At 31.8% G+C, this 19,720-nt stretch overlaps 4 protein-coding genes across 5 annotated transcripts; 3 read left to right on the top strand and 1 right to left on the bottom strand.

Moving 5' to 3' along the window:
* Positions 1-1,601: 1,601 nt before the first annotated feature.
* Positions 1,602-6,362, top strand: unc-45 (unc-45 myosin chaperone). 2 transcript variants are annotated; one of them, XM_018544524.1, is made up of 5 exons: positions 1,602-1,979; positions 2,665-3,098; positions 3,380-3,709; positions 3,788-4,228; positions 4,601-6,229. In XM_018544524.1, exons 2-5 carry the CDS (start codon positions 2,679-2,681, stop codon positions 6,227-6,229), a joined length of 2,820 nt encoding a protein of 939 aa, XP_018400026.1. In that variant the 5' UTR covers positions 1,602-1,979; positions 2,665-2,678. The 2 variants fall into 2 exon arrangements, with proteins under 2 accessions (XP_018400026.1, XP_018400027.1); XM_018544525.1 differs by lacking the exon at positions 1,602-1,979 and having other exon boundaries at positions 2,679-3,098; positions 4,601-6,362.
* Positions 6,363-7,142: 780 nt separating this feature from the next.
* On the bottom strand, positions 7,143-9,940 carry LOC108777579 (cell division cycle 7-related protein kinase). Its single transcript, XM_018544504.1, has 9 exons — positions 9,901-9,940; positions 8,865-9,075; positions 8,681-8,774; positions 8,464-8,606; positions 8,265-8,391; positions 8,005-8,185; positions 7,786-7,935; positions 7,533-7,648; positions 7,143-7,267 (listed from the first exon to the last, which is right to left on the bottom strand). The coding sequence occupies exons 1-9, from the start codon at positions 9,938-9,940 to the stop codon at positions 7,145-7,147; spliced, it is 1,185 nt and encodes a 394-aa protein (XP_018400006.1). The 3' UTR covers positions 7,143-7,144.
* Positions 9,941-11,325: 1,385 nt separating this feature from the next.
* On the top strand, positions 11,326-14,437 carry Pgk (phosphoglycerate kinase). Its single transcript, XM_018544513.1, has 5 exons — positions 11,326-11,387; positions 11,950-12,298; positions 12,752-13,090; positions 13,180-13,399; positions 13,554-14,437. The coding sequence occupies exons 1-5, from the start codon at positions 11,326-11,328 to the stop codon at positions 13,829-13,831; spliced, it is 1,248 nt and encodes a 415-aa protein (XP_018400015.1). The 3' UTR covers positions 13,832-14,437.
* Positions 14,438-15,845: 1,408 nt separating this feature from the next.
* On the top strand, positions 15,846-16,712 carry LOC108777580 (uncharacterized). Its single transcript, XM_018544505.1, has 3 exons — positions 15,846-16,039; positions 16,152-16,287; positions 16,382-16,712. The coding sequence occupies exons 1-3, from the start codon at positions 15,895-15,897 to the stop codon at positions 16,710-16,712; spliced, it is 612 nt and encodes a 203-aa protein (XP_018400007.1). The 5' UTR covers positions 15,846-15,894.
* The last annotated feature ends 3,008 nt before the right edge of the window (positions 16,713-19,720 follow it).

The raw sequence follows: 19,720 nt of genomic DNA on the forward strand, positions 1-19,720 counted from the left end.
AATTCGAAATTTTGAATAGAAAACGCAGTTTTTCAATCCAGATGCATCTAATTGAATCTAATTGAATCCAATTGAAACAAAAAAAAAAGTTTTTGCTGTTTAAAATATTAATTCGGATAGACAAAATGTCCAATCCATTTTAATCCATTCTTGGATGCTGGGCTTTGTACAGTTGCCGTTATATAAGTAATTGAGACAAAAAAATTTTTACGTACCTCATTATTGATCAAAAAGCCATAAAAAAATTACCTGATTTTGTTGTATATTTTTAAAAAATTCCCAAAGGACTTCCGCTTTTTAAATAAGTTTCCGTTGTTCTATCGGCGTCCCTCTCCTTTTCATACACGATTGTCGAGCCAGCTTTTGTATCTCTCTTCTCCTCCCTTACTTTGCGTGGACATTTATCAGTTGAAGCAAATCGTTGTAAAAATATGCGCGTCCTTCTCTGCAACAAACGACAAATTTATAGGTTTAAGTTTCAATTACTATTATATACTCGTCTCAGAATCCGTTTCATATCTACCACAATTTATAAATGACTAAATAATGACGCGTAGAATTTAACTAAGAGAAGACGAAGTATCTTCGTTTTTGCGCGTCTATACCTGCAGCGACCTGCAGCGACCTGCAGCGACGCAACGCGAGCATAGTATCGCTATAGCTAATGCGTTCCGTATTTTATATGGATAAAACTATGTATCATGACCGTATCGTGTAAGACGCAAACAGATTATTATAGTATACAAATACCGAATCTCTAATTGCGTGATAAATATCGAAAAATTATTAAATACAAGTTTAGGTTTTAATTACATTTGATTGCGCTGCCACTCTGCGTCATCCCCGTCACATTCCGCGAATAAAACGTGAATGTAAAAAATAGGGAAGTGGCGTCGTTTTCCGCGTGCGATCAACTTCACGTTAGAAAAAGCGACGCGACCATATCTCACTTCATTAATTTCTTTTTTTTTCTTAATTTTCGAGCAAACGAGTAAAAATGTTCGAGAGTTCAAAGATGATATTGTTCTTAAAATTTTCTCGCGTCGCGTGTCAATATTTTAATAATTTAATAATAATTATTAGTAATTACCTCGTTGGTAAATAATTCCGCGTCGTTCTCGTTTCTCTGCAAAGATGAGGATGCTTCTGGACATCAGGACGCTTCTGGAGTTAGCGGAGATCAGATACTTCAGATATAAGTGGAGGATCAGGATGCTTCCGAAAATAGTGAGGATCAGGATGCTTCCGAAGATAACGGAGAATACGTGCGGAGATAGTGGTAAATGGTAATTCTTTCCAGAGGAAAGATTACAGTGCGAAACAAGAGAGCGAACTATTCCAACGTGATGTGACAGGTATCGACAGGTACAAGCCTGTCCGCTGGCCGAATCGCAAAAGCGTGAAACCGCGAGTTACGCGATATTTATATGCTCCGATCAGACTCGAACCCCACCACTCGCAGTCAACCAATGAGCGCGCTGTAGCGCGATGCTCTGCTACAGCACAGTCTAATCCCGGGCATGGCCGATCTCCGGCTTCTCTCTGATTTTAACCTTTCCGCTTGGAAATGTAAATCGAACAGGATCAAGCTCCATGCGTATAAATTCTCGTATGTCTCAAATAAATTGCATGCTTTTCTCAATTGTTCAAGCTCGAACTTTCGCTATCAATGATAATTAAATTACTGCCAGATCGGAAGTATTATCGTGTCTATATTTGTAATCTAATGCTTCTATTTATGTCATGGATGATTTGCCGAAAATAAACCTTCGCAAATGATACGTCTGGATGGTTCCATATTGTGTTTATAACACAAGCGGCTCCTAGATCATTCTGAAAATGAGTGCCAACTGAATTGCAAACTACGATTTTAATTGCAGTGTCATCATTTGTAAAATCGAATCTTTCACCGTCATACTGTTGGAAACTCATTTAAAAAATTTAAATTTCTCGGTTATTTGTAAATTGTCAAACGAAAGGTAAGGCTTCATTGTTCAAATTTTATGTTCAAATTGTAATCTGCTTTTTCTTTTGTTATCTCTTAATGTTTAATGAAGCTTTCCACTATGAAACTTAGGCCTGTTCTTTTTCTCTGCACTGTGTCCACAGTGCAATAAGTTGAAGTGAAACAGATATACGTTTGTTTCACTTCAACTTATTGCACTGTCTGAACTGGTGCAGACTGTGCAGGCAAAATGAACAAGCCTATTGTACTATTAAACTGTGTATATATTTTTGTTCCATTAACATCACATATAATTATTTGATGATAATTGCATCTTCTGTACTTTTTATAAATAATTAGCCCATAACTGTAAAACATGTATACCTCAGTAACCTTGGGATTTTTCTTAATTTTTAAATAGAAATTATATAATTTCACAATTTTATTTTTTATCATTTTGAACTTGAAGGATTCTTGTCTTTTAAGAAATAAACTATTAATACACAAAAACTTTAATAGATTATGAAGATTCATACATTCCTTTAGTTTCAAAAAATATGTTTTTGTTATAAGATAAAATACTTGTAAAAGGAAAAAATTTACATATAAAATAATATATATAAAATATTACATATACACAAGAATCTTTTCATAAAATTATTTTTTACACAAGAATACATTGAAAAATGTAGTGCATTATTATATATTTTATGTTACAGAGCTTTTTTCCACCATGACAAAGACAGAAATGACTGCACAAGAGTGGAAAGAGAAGGGTAACGAAGAGTTTAACAAAGGCAATTGGTCTGAAGCCTTAAGTCACTATACAAGTGCATTGAAACTAGTAAACGAGGATAACACTAAGAAAGCTGTGTACTACAAAAATCGAGCTGCTGCTCATTTAAAACTACACAATTACGAAAACGTAATTAAAGATTGTGACAATGCGCTAAAGATATGTTCTAATGATCCCAAGGCATTGTTTCGTAGATGTCAAGCATTAGAAGCATTGGAAAGATTTGAAGAAGCATATCGAGATGCAAGGAATATTATTTTATCTGATCCCAATAACAAATTTATTCAGCCCATAGTGGCACGCTTACATGAAATTGTACAAGAACGTCATAAGGAAAACTCACGTATTAGTGCCAAAGTAAATACACATAATTATTACAAAATTTATTAACTTATTGTGCTCATAATAATTTGATTTAGATAATATAAATAATATGACCTATGATAATACATATTTTTATACCATTTTTTATACAGATACATTAATAAATTCTTATTTTACTCAATATCACATAATTTATGTGTATATGGATAAAAATTACATAATATAAATATAATATTTTACAATTAACAATTTTTATATTATGTTTTTACTACAAATCATTGTATTTAAGTATTCTTAATTTTGTTTTATATTAGGTATCACAAATGCTGGATCTAGCATTTAACATGAGTGCAGAAAAGGAGAAACGTGAAACTGCTATGAATAATCTGCTTGTACTCGCACGTGAAAGAGCTGGTGCCGAGGAGATTTTCAAACAAAAAGGTGTATCCAAAATAGCCGAGCTTGTGAAAGTCGAAAAGAGTGAAGAAGTAATCTGTAGTGGGATTCATATTGTAGGCGAATTATGCAAAAACAATATTAGTCGAACTGAATCTATCATAAAAAATCTTGGTGTGCCTTGGTATTTAGAAATGATGAACAGCACATCTACAGAGAGAGTCAATGCATCTCAATATTGTTTACAGGTAAATATCAATTAAAATAAAAAGCGCTAAATGTATAATTATACGTAACTAAATTCATTGTATATATTTTGATTTTAGAATATACTGAACGCTTACAGTGGTATGGATAATAAACCTGATTCTAAACCCGATAAGGCTTTGTATGAAGCGCATAAGAAGGAAATAGACACAATTCTATCGTGTTTGTTATATAGTATAACGAATAGAACGATAACAGGCCTTACAAGAGATGCAATAATAGAACTTATTATGCGTAATATTCATTATACTGCATTAGACTGGGCTGAACGATTGGTCGAGCTTCGCGGTTTGCAGAGATTGATGGAAGTGGCAAGTGAAATGGAAGAATACAAATATGAATCTTCAATGAACGTTACATCTTCCACACGAACTATAACTAGTGTGTGCTTAGCTAAAATATATGAAAACATGTACTACGATGCTGCTAAGGAGAAATTTAGCAATGCTATTGATGAGTTCATTAAAGATAAATTGCTTTCGCCCGATATAGAAGCCAAGGTATGAGTTCTGTAACTTCTGATCTTTTCTGTTTATTTGTTGAACTATTCCACAAAAGGAAAGAATATACATTCTTTGATATAGTTTCTTTGAGCGATTTAAAATTTACTTTTATTTAGAGCAAAAATGTTTTAAAGAAGGTTATCTTTTTAATTTTTATACTGTGTGTGTGTGTATGTCTTAAGTTTTAGATTAAAATATTATAACAAGATTTAATCAATATATATATATATATATATATATATTGAAAAATATGATTTTGTAGTTTTTATCTACATATTGTATTTTTTGAAACTTAATTTACTAAAGATATTTCTTTTAATTTTAATTAAAATGAATATAAAGATTTATTAATTATATTGATTGTTTTAGGTACGTGTAGTAGTTGCGATAACAACTTTATTATTAGGCCCACTAGACGTTGGAAATGCAGTTGTGGCTAAAGAAGGGATTTTAGAAATGATCCTCGTTATGGCGGGAACGGATGATGTATTGCAGCAAAAAGTGGCTTGCGAATGTATTGTGGCTGCTGCAACTAAAAAAGATAAGGCTAACGCAATCATAAGTCAAGGTGTAAATATATTGAAGAAGTTGTATTTGTCTAAAGATGATTCAATTCGAATTCGAGCTTTAGTGGGTTTGTGCAAGTTGGGTAGTTCTGGAGGCACGGATGCAACTATTAAACCATTTGCCGATGGAGCGACAAAGAAATTGGCTGAAGCATGTAGACGATTCTTAATTAACCCCAAAAAAGATAAAGATATGAGAAAATGGGCTGTAGAAGGTCTGTCGTATCTCACTTTCGACGCTGAGGTCAAAGAAAAGTTGATTGAAGACCAACAAGCCGTACAAGCGATGATTGAGCTTGCAAAGACTGGTGATCAATCGGTTCTCTACGGTGTGGTCACAACTTTGGTAAACTTGTGCAATGCTTACGATAAGCAAGAGCTCATACCCGAGATGATAGAATTGGCAAAGTTTGCTAAACATCATATTCCCGAGGAACACGAACTGGACGATATCGACTTCGTAAATAAAAGATTGTGCACATTAGCGAAGGCTGGTGTGACCAGCGCTTTGGTGAGCCTCGCCAAAACAGAGAGCCAGAACAGCAAGGAGTTGATAGCCCGCGTTTTCAATGCGATATGCAGTCGACAGGAAGTGAGAGGAATGATCGTTCAACAAGGCGGCACAAAGGCTTTGCTGCCGTTAGCACTGGATGGTACAGACAAGGGAAAGAAGCAAGCCTCGCAAGCTTTGGCTCGTCTGGGAATCACCATAAATCCGGAGGTCGCATTTCCTGGTCAGAGAATCATGGAAGTTGTCCGGCCGTTCATAAACCTCCTAAACCCAGAGTGTTCTGCTCTCGAAAATTTCGAGAGTCTAATGGCTTTGTGCAATTTAGCTGGCGTCAACGACAGCGTGCGAAAACGTATACTGAAGGAGGGAGGATTCCAGAAGATCGAGGCCTATATGTACGAGGACCACGATATGTTGAGACGTGCGTCCACACAAGTAATAAACAATTTGATAATATGCGAGGACGTAATTCAATACTTCGAGCAAGAAAACGATCGGGTCAAATATCTCGTGATATTGTGCGAAGACGAGGATGAAGACACTAGCATAGCAGCGGCTGGGGCTCTAGCGATGCTGACATCTGCCAGCCAAAAGGCTTGCGAGAAAGTTTTTGACTCGAAAGATTGGCTAGAATCCTTGCGCTTTTTACTCGTTAATCCAAACAGTGACGTACAACACAGGGGTATTGTAATTGTGCTAAATATGATGAGAAGCACGAAAGACGTCGCTGCAAAACTCATTGAAACGGACATAATGGAACTACTGATGGCATTGAGCAAAAATGATACTATGCAAAACGAGAAGATCAGAGAATTGGCATCCACTGCTTTAGAGGCTGCTGCGGAATGGAAACTGATCAAGAAAAACGACGAAGAGAGCGAATCGTCACAAAGCACTAGTAATACAGAACATGTTGATTAAGGAAATTGTATATATGAACATTTAGACATTAGATCTAAATGCTGTATATGTTCTCATATTTCAAATCGAGTGCCTTAAATGATAAAATGAATGTTATGATTAAATTTTTCAAATTTTGTCGTTTTAAACATACTCATGCAATTATATTCATATTTATTTATTTTTAAATATACGATTTCCATGCAACTTATTTGTTACATAAATTTGCCAAAGTGCAATATTTATATTGTGTGAAATAATAAATACACAGAGAGATATTGTAATAGTTTTAATAAAAATTAACTATAAATATACCTACATATTTAGCATCATGAAGTCATAATTAGGATAGATAATCATTATCACATCTACTTACGTAAAAAAAATATATTTAAATACAATATTACATATTTATAGATAATATCGTATATAATTATTATATGTTATACAAAAAAGTCGTCCATTTAACAATATATACATTTATTTTACAAGTTTTTTTTATAAAAATTAAATATATAAGAAATATATTAGAAATAATATATTAGATAAAATAAATATATTAGAAATTCTTCCAAAAATAAATTTTAAATAATTAATTTATTTGATTAATAATGTAAAATGTTTACAAAATACCAAAAAGAAATGATCATATATCAAGAGATCAAATTTTCCTAATTTTAATATTCATTATATTAAATCTCAAAAAATTATATATTCAAAAGAAAAATAATTTTTTTTGGACAATGTAAGAAAATTCTTAATTTTCAATAATTTTACTTAGTCCGAAAATTTATATATTTCAACAGGAAGTTACAATTTACAATAACAAATGTAATAAACTAAAACTGTAATTTTAACAAAATTATAACACTTAAAAAAATGTTTCTTACAAATATTTAAAAACGCATGCATTAATATTTGAAACATGAATCAATATTATAAACTCAAAAAAGGATGAGCCAATGCTTGCTCTGCTGTAATACGTGTTCTGAAATCTAAATCTAAAAGTTTCATCAAAAGATGATACGCTTCCTTTGGATATTCGATATCTTGCGGTACCTTAAAGTTTAATAATATTTTCAGATGTAAAATAAAAGATATTATACACATCTGAAGTAAAAGGGAGAAAAATGAGGTATAAAGTTTTATTTTCGCGTTAAAAGCAATTCAATCTAATATTATTCACGAATATTTTATACTCACAATGATTTTAATATTTTTTAACACATGAAACTCGGAGATTCAGTCAATGATTATATCTATTTTTTCTCCTATTGTACTTTATTAAATAAAAAAGATTATTTAAAATATAAACGAGATATACCTTGTATACACTATTCTGTATATCATACATCATACTTTTGTTTCTCTGTTTTAACTTTATGCACAAAGATTTAATGTCCATGCCTGGTAAATTTTCATTAAAGACAATCTTTTTGCCTGAATTAAATAAAAAGAAAATAAATAATATAATATACAAATTAATATAAAAAATTAATAGAAAGTAATGAAACGAAAAACAAAAAGAACTTGAATAAATAAATCATTTGCCATAATCACAGTATTTGTTAAAATACCTAATTTTTGTGCACACTTTTGTATTTCTTTAGAACCAAATATCGTTGTAATTTCTGCTAAAGCTGTACAGTCATCAGACGAACGAAAAAACGGTTGTGAACCACTAAGTATGCATAGCATTATTACACCACAACTCCAGATATCAATCGCTGAAATTTTATATTTTTCTTTTAGTTTCTATAAATGTATGGTTTTTTGCATTGTTTCAATATTAATACCTGATGTTTGCATAACATGTTTTAATAAAACCTCTGGAGCACGAAACCCAGGCGTGCCCGCACGAGGGGCTTGCTGTTGCGGTTCTTTTAAACATATTACACACACTTTAGGTTTTCCAAAACAGTTGCATTTGTTATTTACGTTTCTCTTAGAAGTAATATTATGTTGACTTATATTATTCTAAAACAGATTATAACGAAAGATAAAAGAAACATGTACATAAATCATTGCAATACGTGATCATAAAATGTTACTCCACTTCATTAGATCTCTTCCGCTTTGTTCCGTGTGCTTCAATGCTTTCTCCACTTGTTTTTCTCATGTTTTTCTCAAGATTTTTCTCTATGTAATATTCTTGCGCAAGACCAAAGTCCACTAATAAATATCTAAATAAAAAATTGCATTAGATTATTTTTCTCAATCATTTTCGAGAATGTTTTCCTTTTGCACAAGTTTACCTTCTATTTTTACGATCATAGAGAAAATTACTGGGCTTCACATCCCTGTGTATGATATGAAATTTGTGAACTCTTCTTAGAGCAGTTAATAGTGCTCTCATGTAATCCTTCGTTTCATCAACAGTCATATCTTGGACATATTCCTTGTTATAATTATTATTATGAGTATTTTGAATCTTATGAAATACAGACTTAAATGTGTAAATTGCAAACTTACCGCGAACTTATCGTGCCTCATATATGGCATTACAAATACTACTGAACTATGATGTCTCAAACACAATTCTAATCCAACGATGTAATCTTTCCCTCTAAAATATTCAATACATTCTCATTAATGTTAACTGATATTTATATGAAACAATGGTATATTGTTTTGGACTAAAATTTATCCAATGTACCCTATTTGTTGCAAATACTGCAATTCGCGTTTGATCCTATCTGGATGACAAGTAGGAATTAATTGTTTCAATGCAAATTTCTTACTTCTGTCGGAAGACTTTAGAGTAGCCAGAAAGACAGAGCTAAATGCACCTTTTCCAACTTTGTAATATACATTGAACAACTTATTCACTATCGGAATTGATGATATAAGACTTGCATAGCTATTTGCTAGAATAATGGTATATCATTATTAAATTTGTATACTTTTATTTCATAAAAAATATTAAAATATTTATTTCTATAAAAACAATTTTTATAAGAATGTCAATCTTCCAGATCTGATAAATATCAAAATCTATAACAAAGTTACTAATACTAGATCCGTAAGAGCTATTTAATTTGTATAAATTAAAAATAAATTTAAAATAATTATAATGATATAACTCGTGTAAAAAGGAATGAATACTAAATTTATCTGAATATAAATAATTCAAATTTACAGATGCAATATAAAAAAATTGAACTGTTTGACATTTTTATATGAAATGGCAATTACTACAATAATAGATACAAGAATTAAGATGCTAATGTTGGTAATATTAAATCGCGATGAAACAATCATTGTATTGTTGAACCTCTTATTGAAAAGCACCTAATTTGTTATCCAAATAATCATTGCATGAATCTAATAGACCCATATGTTAGCTCCAGAAAGTTCTGATTGAATAGAGGAGCTAAATTAAATAGAAGATTAATATTTTATAAATACTTTGGCATCGGGACAATTAAATAAATTTTAATTTTTGTAATTTAATTCATAAATCATCTATAAATTAACAATAAAAATAAATAACATATACATTATATTAAAAATGTTACACAAATCTACTACTCCATGACAAAAATACTTGAAATTCTAAAAAGATAACAGAACCCAATGGTTTAATTTTAAAATAATTGTTGTAAGAATAAAACTTCATATATATTTATATAGCATAATGTAAATATATCTATACGACAAACAATAGCAATCTTTTTGAGCAATAATAATACCGTCATCACCGTCGTCTTGGTATGTATCACTGGATTCCATCCTGTCTCCTATTTCTGGAATATTTTTAGCTTACGATACTAATCATGTCAATATGTCATCGAACTCATTTTCTTTTACGTTTGTGTCAGTCACTGTTAATGATTACTTTCTACTTAATTATTAGCGAACATACATACAGCTCAGTATAACTTGAACATAACCAAACATAACCTTAAAAGTTGGCGCCATATTCGCGCCATTCGTGGCAGGTGCGACAAAGGCCAATTCTCATGAGAGTATAGATAGTAAAATTTCATTGGAGAATAATAGCGTTTTCTCTTGGCTGTACCAGTGTAGGGTGATTGCACCAGTTCATCTTTTTTCCTTTTCCCTTCTCCTAGAGAGAAAAGGAAGAAAGATGAACTAGTGCAAAAGTTCAGCTGAGTGTTGCACTGGTGCAGCCAAGAGAAAACGCTATAAATTGATGATAATTGGTTACAAGATGGACAAATACGTATTAATAAAATAACATATATATAATATTTTAAAATAGTATCATATACAATAAAATAATGTAAATATTGATAAGTTAATCACGAATTCGTCGAATCGATGAAAACTGCTCAAAAGAAAATTTTGAATTATATGATTGTCATGATGCACATATTCAAAATCTAATTCTTTTTATCTTCACGTATGAATAACAAATCAATTATCTTATCTAGCCAAACAATTCAGGTATTACATCATTTTTAAATTGATTACAATGTTGAAGCTGATTTTTCGGACTAAAATACGAAATTCCTTTATTCTGCACACGATTGGTTCATTTTTCCGTATGTCTCTCTTATACTTATGACTTGACTGTTTTCGCAATTATTTGAATCTATCTATGTAAATTTTTGCAGCATCTCAGAAAATCTTGAATGAAAAATTCATTATAAATTATTTATTATAATTTATAATAGCTAAAGCCGGCCGTTTAGTAATTTACAAAACTATATCGTGTAAGAATTTGTTTCTATAATAGATTTTCGCGCGAGGATGTTTTTTCCGGAAAGGAAACTCCGCGAAGGTATAGCATATTTAATATGTAAAAATTGTACAAAACTATAGATCAGTTCATAAGAGATTAGAGTTACGATCAGTTACGATAATTATAGATGTGGTTCCTTATGATCAAGGTAATGCTTCCCATTCAATTTGGTCGAACACAACGAGCGTTACAAAGAATTACAGGAGGTCGCCACGCTCGACGACCTTGCTTTGACTTTGAGACGCCGACTTATCGCGGCTTGGACTCGTCGAGAGAGAGCAGTGATTGGTTTTATGACGTTACGTGTCTCGTTGGTAAAGGGTTAGCAAGGCTTGCTACATCTGGCGGTACACACCTCTTCTCCAGGGATATCGCGTTAAACGGAGTAATAAGAAAAAACACCATCGCAATGGCACTCAACAAGCTCAGCATCGATAAGGTGGAGTTGTCGGACAAGAGGGTGCTTATACGGTATGTATAAATTCTCTGAAAGGTCTCTTTTATATTGTTGTTTTGCTATACTAGATTACACTAGAGAACTTTCCTTATCGTTTTTGCTAAATTTCAAATTTGTACTGATTTCATACAGCTGTATACAGCACAAATCATTCTAGTAATGTTGCAACGTTATTGCAACATTTCAGCAATATTGTAGGAACATTGCAACGTTCCAGCAATATTGCACTAACCTTGATAATGTTCAGCAGAAAAAGTAGCTGTATAACTGCTATAAGATTCTTTAATATGATTAGTTTATCCATTTAAATCCAATGAACTATATAAAGGCAAGATAAATTATATTAAAGTATTTTCCAACAATAGCAAAACTACTTTTTCTGCTGAATGCAGCCATAGTTAATGTTGTAGTTACTACAAGGTTTTGTGCTATGTATTTCATTTGAGTATAAAAAGTATATAATAGTGCATAAAGCACAAACCTAAAAAAAAATCGTTTTAAGTAAAGGAGGTAGTAAAGAATTAAGCAAGGTACATAAATATAATTGAAATTTAATAGAATAAAATGATTTTCCAGGGTTGACTTCAATGTGCCATTGAAAGAGGGTAAGATAACAAACAATCAGAGAATCGTTGCTGCGCTGGACACAGTGAAATATGCCATTGATAAGAAGGCTAAGTCAATCGTGCTAATGTCCCATCTGGGCCGACCGGATGGTAAGAGGGACGAGAAATATACATTGAAACCTGTGGCCGAGGAACTGAAAACTCTGTTAGGAAGGGAGATCCTGTTTTTGAATGACTGTGTTGGATCAGAAGTAGAAGCTGCTTGCGCCAATCCAGCACCTGGTACTATTATTTTATTGGAAAATCTGAGATTTCACGTTGAGGAGGAGGGGAAAGGTGTAGGTCCTGATGGAAATAAGGTACGAAAGATCATTTTCATTATTTAAGTACTTTATTACTTTAATCCTAAACAATCTAGGTCTTTTTTACACAAGTGAAATTGAACAAAAATAAGAAATTTTGTCCTGATGATTGCAGATATTAATTTAATCTTTAATACATAGGATTGAGTTATTATTCATGTATATTTCTTTGAAATATTAAGAGCATCTAGTTAAATAAAGGTCTTTCTTTTTTCTTTTTTTTTTAATACACAATTTTACAAATATTTTTTTAAGATGTTTAAGTATGTGTAAGAATTACTTTATAATTTTTTCTTGTAAAAGTGATGAAAATTAATTTTGAATGTGAAAGATCCATTGTGTGTAATAAAGGACGAAAAATCATATGTATTTTAACTCAATGTAAACTATCTTGAAATATGTAAAAATGTGATATTCTCTTAATAAGACTGATATATTAATTTATTTTAGATTAAAGCTGACAAGGATAAAGTTGCTGAATTTAGAGCATCTCTGAGAAAGCTAGGAGATGTATATATAAATGATGCCTTTGGAACTGCTCATCGTGCTCATAGTTCTATGATGGGAGATGGATTTGACATAAGAGCAAGTGGTTTTTTGTTGAAAAAGGAACTTGCATACTTTGCGAAAGCTCTAGACAATCCAGAAAGACCGTTTTTAGCTATACTTGGAGGGGCTAAGATTGCTGACAAAATTCAATTAATTAATAATCTTCTAGACAAAGTGAATGAAATGATTATTGGAGGTGGTATGGCATATACATTCTTAAAAGTGTCCAAAGGTATGAAGGTATGTAATAGTTGGTACGAATTGCAAATGATACTGAGAGATATTTGCAATTAAATATTAATCTTTTCTTTACATTTACATAATTCTAGATTGGGAACTCATTGTTTGACGAAGAAGGAGCAAAAATTGTGAACGACTTATTGGATAAAGCAAAAAAAAATAGCGTCCAAATTCACTTGCCGGTGGATTTTGTGACTGCCGATAAATTTGCAGAGAATGCAGCAGTAGGAGCTGCGGATGTTGAGAATGGTATACCTGATGGATGGATGGGTCTTGATGTAGGCCCAAAATCAAGAGATTTGTTTGCAGGTAAGTACATTTCCTTTACTACTTATGATAATCTATTGAAAAATTATCATAAAAGTATATGTTTTTGGCTGGAAACTTTTAACAGCTATCATATATAATAATGTGTTAAGTGTTTGACATTAGAAGCATTGCTAATTGTATTTTCTTGATACAGAACCAATTAAGAGAGCAAAAGTTATAGTATGGAATGGCCCAGCGGGAGTATTCGAATTTGAAAACTTCAGTAGAGGTACAAAAAGTTTGATGGACAATGTTGTTGAAGCCACAATTCGGGGAACGATTACTATTATCGGTGGAGGTGACACGGCAACGTGTGCAGCTAAGTGGAAAACGGAGGATAAAGTGAGTCACGTGAGTACCGGTGGTGGTGCAAGCTTGGAACTTTTGGAGGGTAAAGTATTACCCGGCGTTGCCGCTCTCTCTTCATCATAAATCTATCTTCGAAATATGTGAACTAAAATAACGACCAATTGTTTCGTGACGTAACCGTTCACCGGTTCTATAGAAATTTAACGAGTAGCATTTGGATGTTGGGATCATGGTTTTTTCCAAGATCTTAGTCAAATTTGGTATTAGTGAGATTTACGTAGAAGATCATATCTGTCTTTTATTTTTTCTCAATATAATTATGTTGCTTTGTTTTTTGAAATCCCAACATTCTTTTACAAGAAATATTGAAGTTATATGTTCGCGTATTGGCATACTCTTAGATCTCTATGGTACGTACAATTATATTGATAAACAGTTTAGTACATAACTATCAGATGTGTATATTATGTGCGAAGTGTAATATACTAACTAATATAAGACAATTGTATGTATATATTCTACATTAGCTATTAAGGAAATAATTGTAAGGAGAGACAATTGCCGTTATACTAATAATGTAATCGTCCCTGCACGGTAAAAAGTTCGCTCATAGTTTGAACACAGACTTCGGATTACTCTGCATCATATTAAAATGTAAATATTAACTTTTATTTAATATAGAGTAATTATATACTTTCGGCCATCTGTATAATGTCGAAAATAAATACTAAACGTATTTTTTATGTCTTTTTCATGCCTATGTATACATATGCATATATAATTGTAAAATTATATTTTTACAGTAAGTATATATACATATACAAGATGAATACAATGCAACAATGCCTACAATTTTTGGGAAATTTCCAACAGTTTAAAGAAATTAAAAAGTTGTAAGATAAATATGTATCTATTTCATGCAAGCTACAACTTGCAATGGAAATTGAAAAAAATATTTTTTTAAATAAAGGATCATTTATAACTTTCAAGCCTTTAACAAAAAATACTCAATAAAAAAGAATTTTATTTTAATATTTTGAAAAGCTCTGAAAGTAAGTTACAAAAATATGTAATGAAAGTTGAAAAAAGTTCCATTTAAAAAATTCAAGAGGAATTTGATTGAAATTTTGAATCATGATCACTCCATATATATATAAAACTTATTTCATGTGTCATATGCCAAGGCTTTTCAAGCCTGTTGATTGGCTGCAAGACAAAGCGATTCTCGGATTTCTCTGTTCTACAGCCAATCAACAAACTTGAAAAGTCTTGTCGTATAACGACCCATGAAATATCGGCCGAAGGCTGGAGTCACATTGAGCGGAAATCTACAGCGGAACGGAACAGCGAGACCAATCACAATCGCAGAAAGTAAAGCAGCGGAATGACTGTAGAGTTCTGATTGGTTTCATTGTTCCGTTCCGCTGTAATTTCCGCTCCATGTGACTCCAGCCTGACGATGTGTAAGGCCGATATTTCATGTGTCGTACGATAAGGCTTTTCAAGCACGTTGATTGGTTATAGAACAGAGAGATCCGAGAATCTCTCTGTTTTACAGCCAATAAACAGGCTTGAAAAGCCTTGTCGTACGACACATGAAATATCGGCCTAACTCCGTCATCGATGTGACAGATTTTCTAACCTAATAAGTTTTAACTTTAACACAAAAAATTGATCTTCAACCGAAAGCTGTTTTCCGATAAAAAAAACAACTGTAAGATATTAATTAAGATCTACGTGTCGGGCTGTGTGGCTCCGCGGCAAGGCGGTGGCTTTGTGTTTCGAACTACATACGAGGTCCTCGGTTCGAGTCCCGACATCGCGTCGAGCGTCCGACATTTTTTCTCGGCCCAGCTTACACAACTTTAATAATTATAATATCTTGCTTTGTGGGATTGAGAGACATAATATTTTATTGCTAGATTTTTTCGTTTCATACAAAAACGCATCAAATGAGCATAATTTAAATTGAAGGTGAAAAACGTCTTTTGGATAATTACCACATTTATAATTATAAAATGATAGATTCTACTTAATTTTTGCAATAAAATTGTGTTAATATCTGCAAACTGCAAGAAGACTTTTAGTACTTGCTCCTATCATTTTGCATATATCATTGAGCCTTATTTGTTATTTATAGATATTCTAAATACAAGTTATAGATTTATAGATATAGATTAAAGTCAATGATGAAGAAAATAAGCAAACAAGTAGACTCGTCAAGTTCAGAAGATGAAAATTTTACAAATAATTTGAAGGAAGCGATTGATCAGCAATTTTTAAACAATAATCTATATAGCGTAGAAAAAGTCAAAGCTGTTTCTCAGTCCGGTAAGTATTAATATCTTTTCCTTTTATCTTCAATATTTAAAATAACTAAGTGTATTTATGTAATCTCATAGAAATCTATTATAATGTACTAATTATTGTTTAATTTTAAAAGAACCAAAAACTAGCAAACTGGATAAAAGTTATTCTTTGAGACTAAACTCAAAACAAGAAGATAACTTTACAAATTTTGGTGTTACTGCCACATTTCAGAGTTTTATTGCCAAAAAACTAGATGAAATTTTGGAACGGTAAGCAATAAAATAAATATTTTAGACATGTGTACAAATATTATTCTGTTTTTAATAAATTAACAATTTGTGCAAATGCAAATGTCAATTATAGATCTATAAAGATGGAAAGCGATAAAATTGCTAATTATTGTGATAAACAAAAACAGAGAAAGGACAAGAACTTTGGAATAAAACTTCTAAGTACATCAAACAAATTATTAACTGTTGCAAAAGTTGAAGAAGAATGTATGGAATATAAGAAAAAATTCAAAAGAAATAGACAGATTAGAGAGGATGACGAGACTTCATCAAAATTTCAAGAAGCTGTTATTGATCCAGAATCTATATTAAATAAATTAGATACAAAAGCTTGGGTTAATAAACGTCCAGAATCAGATTTTAAATATAAAAGATTAAAAAATGGTACTTTAATTGAGATGTAATATTACTTTTCTATTTATATTTGTATATATGTACATATTATATAAAGATAAGATAATTTGCTAAAATTTTTTTCATTATTAAATCATTTTTAGTAAATATTTTTTTATTTTTATAATTTTCTTACCTTTATCGAATTTTTGTTTTTATGAAATACACATTCTTTTTTAGTAAACATTTTTCTCAGAACTTTTTGTATAACTTTTCATAAAATTTTTTTTAATTTTTGTATAAATTTAATAATTTTTCAGAATTTATAATTCATTTCATTTCAAACAATATTTTTGAAAATTTCTTAAATATACAAATTGTACTGTAAAAGAAAGCCAAAAAGTTATACAGTAAGATTCTAAATGTACTAATGTTATTGGCTGGGTTCACAACCTCGTTTTAAGAGGCCTTAAATTTGGATCTACATTCTACAATACAGTTTTAAGCTAAAGGCCGCAGCACAGACTCTTGCATAATGCCGGTTCTACATTAGTTGCAAGCCGATCGCAAGTTTGTTGCGACAGTCAATCTGAAGCGTTGATTTCAAAATGCAAGCTTGGGATTGGCTGTAGCAACGAACTTGCGATCGATTTGCACTAATGTAGAACCAGCTTAACGCATAAAGCCCATGGCACATACAAAAACGTAAGGCCGTAAATGTATCAGTAAGCGTTTTGGCCAATCACAGTAGAGACCGTAAGGCCGGTAGCAAATCCAATATTACGATTTCCTTACTGATACGTCTTACGGCCTTACGTTTTTGGCTTAATGCATAGTGCATAAGAGAATCAACCCAATAAGGGGACTAGTGTGAAATTGGTCACGCCAATCAGGACGCGTAACATTGGTTGCGCTTGGTATTCGTCAATTGATTGACGATCCACTTGATTCTTTTTGTCGCTGAAATAACCAGTTGGAGCGGCTCGTGAAATTGTATTTTAAGGGTCGACAGGAGTGACCCGTGGAGACCAGAAATATTTTTGTTATGCCATTTTTACAAAAAAATAGCTCTGTACGAGCCTTCAGGAGCCTTTTCTGATTACGAATATCATAATCAAAACACGATTTATGTTATATTTTAGCCATAATTTCAGCATAAAGGTATACATTTATGAGTGCAGATCAGTGCAGATGTAGGTCATTTATGCTTATTTTTTTTCTCAAAGAAATAATATTTCCTTATGAAACCTGTTGGGATTTCATTGTTATATTGCTGGGAAGGCTCGTACAGAGTCAGATTTGCAAATTGATTCTGATCATGTATACACCAACTGCACCATAGTACACATCGAGTGAGATAACAGAATAAATTTTTATTATGCCTTTTTTTACAAAAAAATAGCTCTGTACGAGCCTTCAGGAGCCTTTCCTAATTACGAATATCACAATTAAAACGCGATCCATCCAGTATTTTAGCCGTAATTTGAGAATAAAAAATTCATCTTCGACTAGAGGTCTCTGGGTCACTCCTATCGATCTTTGATTTTGAGTCCGAGTTGATAGAGTTCGGAACGCATTTCCTTTCCTTTGCTTCATTCAGGAAGTAAGATTTTTACTGATTTTTGCGCATCAATAATTACATTGGGATTCGAGCAGATTCGAGACAGTGAGGAAGTGTTGAGTCTTGAATTTTACTTTTAGGTTATAGGCGTTATTTTTACGTAGTCGATAGTCTCGCGATTATAAGATAATAGTGTCTGTTGAGATTGAGACTTTCGTCGTATTGTAATGGTAACTTGCGTGATCAACAATTGTCCCTCTACTCAGAGCACGAAGGTAGACGGGAAACCGATCAAGTTTTTTCCTTTTCCTGAGGATAATTTGTGAGTAATTCTACCATAAACGATCACCGCATTGGTAGTCGCTCAGTCTCTTAAATCTCTTTATTGAATATTATAGAAGGAAGAATCAATGGTTTCAAAACTGTGGTCTAGAACCCAGCAATAAGGAATCTCTGCATATTTGTGAGCTCCATTTTGAAAAAGTCCAGTTTACTACATCTAAAGATTTGAAATCTAACGCTGTTCCTACTCTATTTGGTAAGATGATGTTTGTAAGCCTTATCACAAATTACATTTCTATGCGAAAATATTGATACGCGTATTATTGTTTGCACGTTTGATGGATTGTTTATAAGAAATAATCATATCTGTTTATAATTTTATTTATTGCATTGTCAATTATTCTACATTAGTTTATTAATTAATGCTACAGTTTAATAATAAAATATCTGCAAATGTATATTGTGATTTTTTACTGAAGTACGAGGATAGTTTGATAAGTCCATGCAAAGTCTAAAATATAATACCATATTATATAGTATTATACATATTGAGATTATGTTTAGTATTTGGCTACTCTTGAAGGATTACATACTAAATTTCAATGACATAGATCTATTATTTTGTGTTTGACGTTCATTTGAATCAATCAAGTTTGCAAAAAATGGATCAGAAAGAATTTTGTGTAGTATGACGGCAAAATGATTTGATTTACACTACAAAGGCTGGATCCACAACTTTGCTTTAAGAAGCCCTAAGCCGTAAAGCCATAAGAAATTGACCATAGTTGAATGCGAGAAAAATCTGTGATCAGTCAATTTCTTATGGCTTTACGACTTAAGGCCTCTTAAAGCAAGGTTGTGGACCTAGCCAAAGTCCTTCTACATTTCCTTATTTTCTAAATTTAGACTTTGTAGTGTAAATTGAACCATTTTGCAATCATACTACACAAAATTCTTTCTGATCCATTTTTTGCAAACTTCAAAACTTGATTGATTCAAATAAATGCCAAACAGAATAATAGATCTATGTCACTGAAATTTAGTGCGTAATCCTCTAAGAGTTGCCAAATACTAAAAATAATCTTGATACATACTGGTGTTATATTAGACTTTGCATAGACATATCAAACTACTCTTGTATATAACAAATAAGAAATAAGTGTTAATTATAAAAGTGTGTGTAATTTATATACTACATATATCATTTATTGACATATGTCATTTATTTATTTATTT

Source organism: Cyphomyrmex costatus, unplaced genomic scaffold (assembly GCF_001594065.2).
Source record: "Cyphomyrmex costatus isolate MS0001 unplaced genomic scaffold, Ccosl1.0 scaffold449, whole genome shotgun sequence".
NCBI classification, from domain to species: domain Eukaryota; kingdom Metazoa; phylum Arthropoda; class Insecta; order Hymenoptera; family Formicidae; genus Cyphomyrmex; species Cyphomyrmex costatus.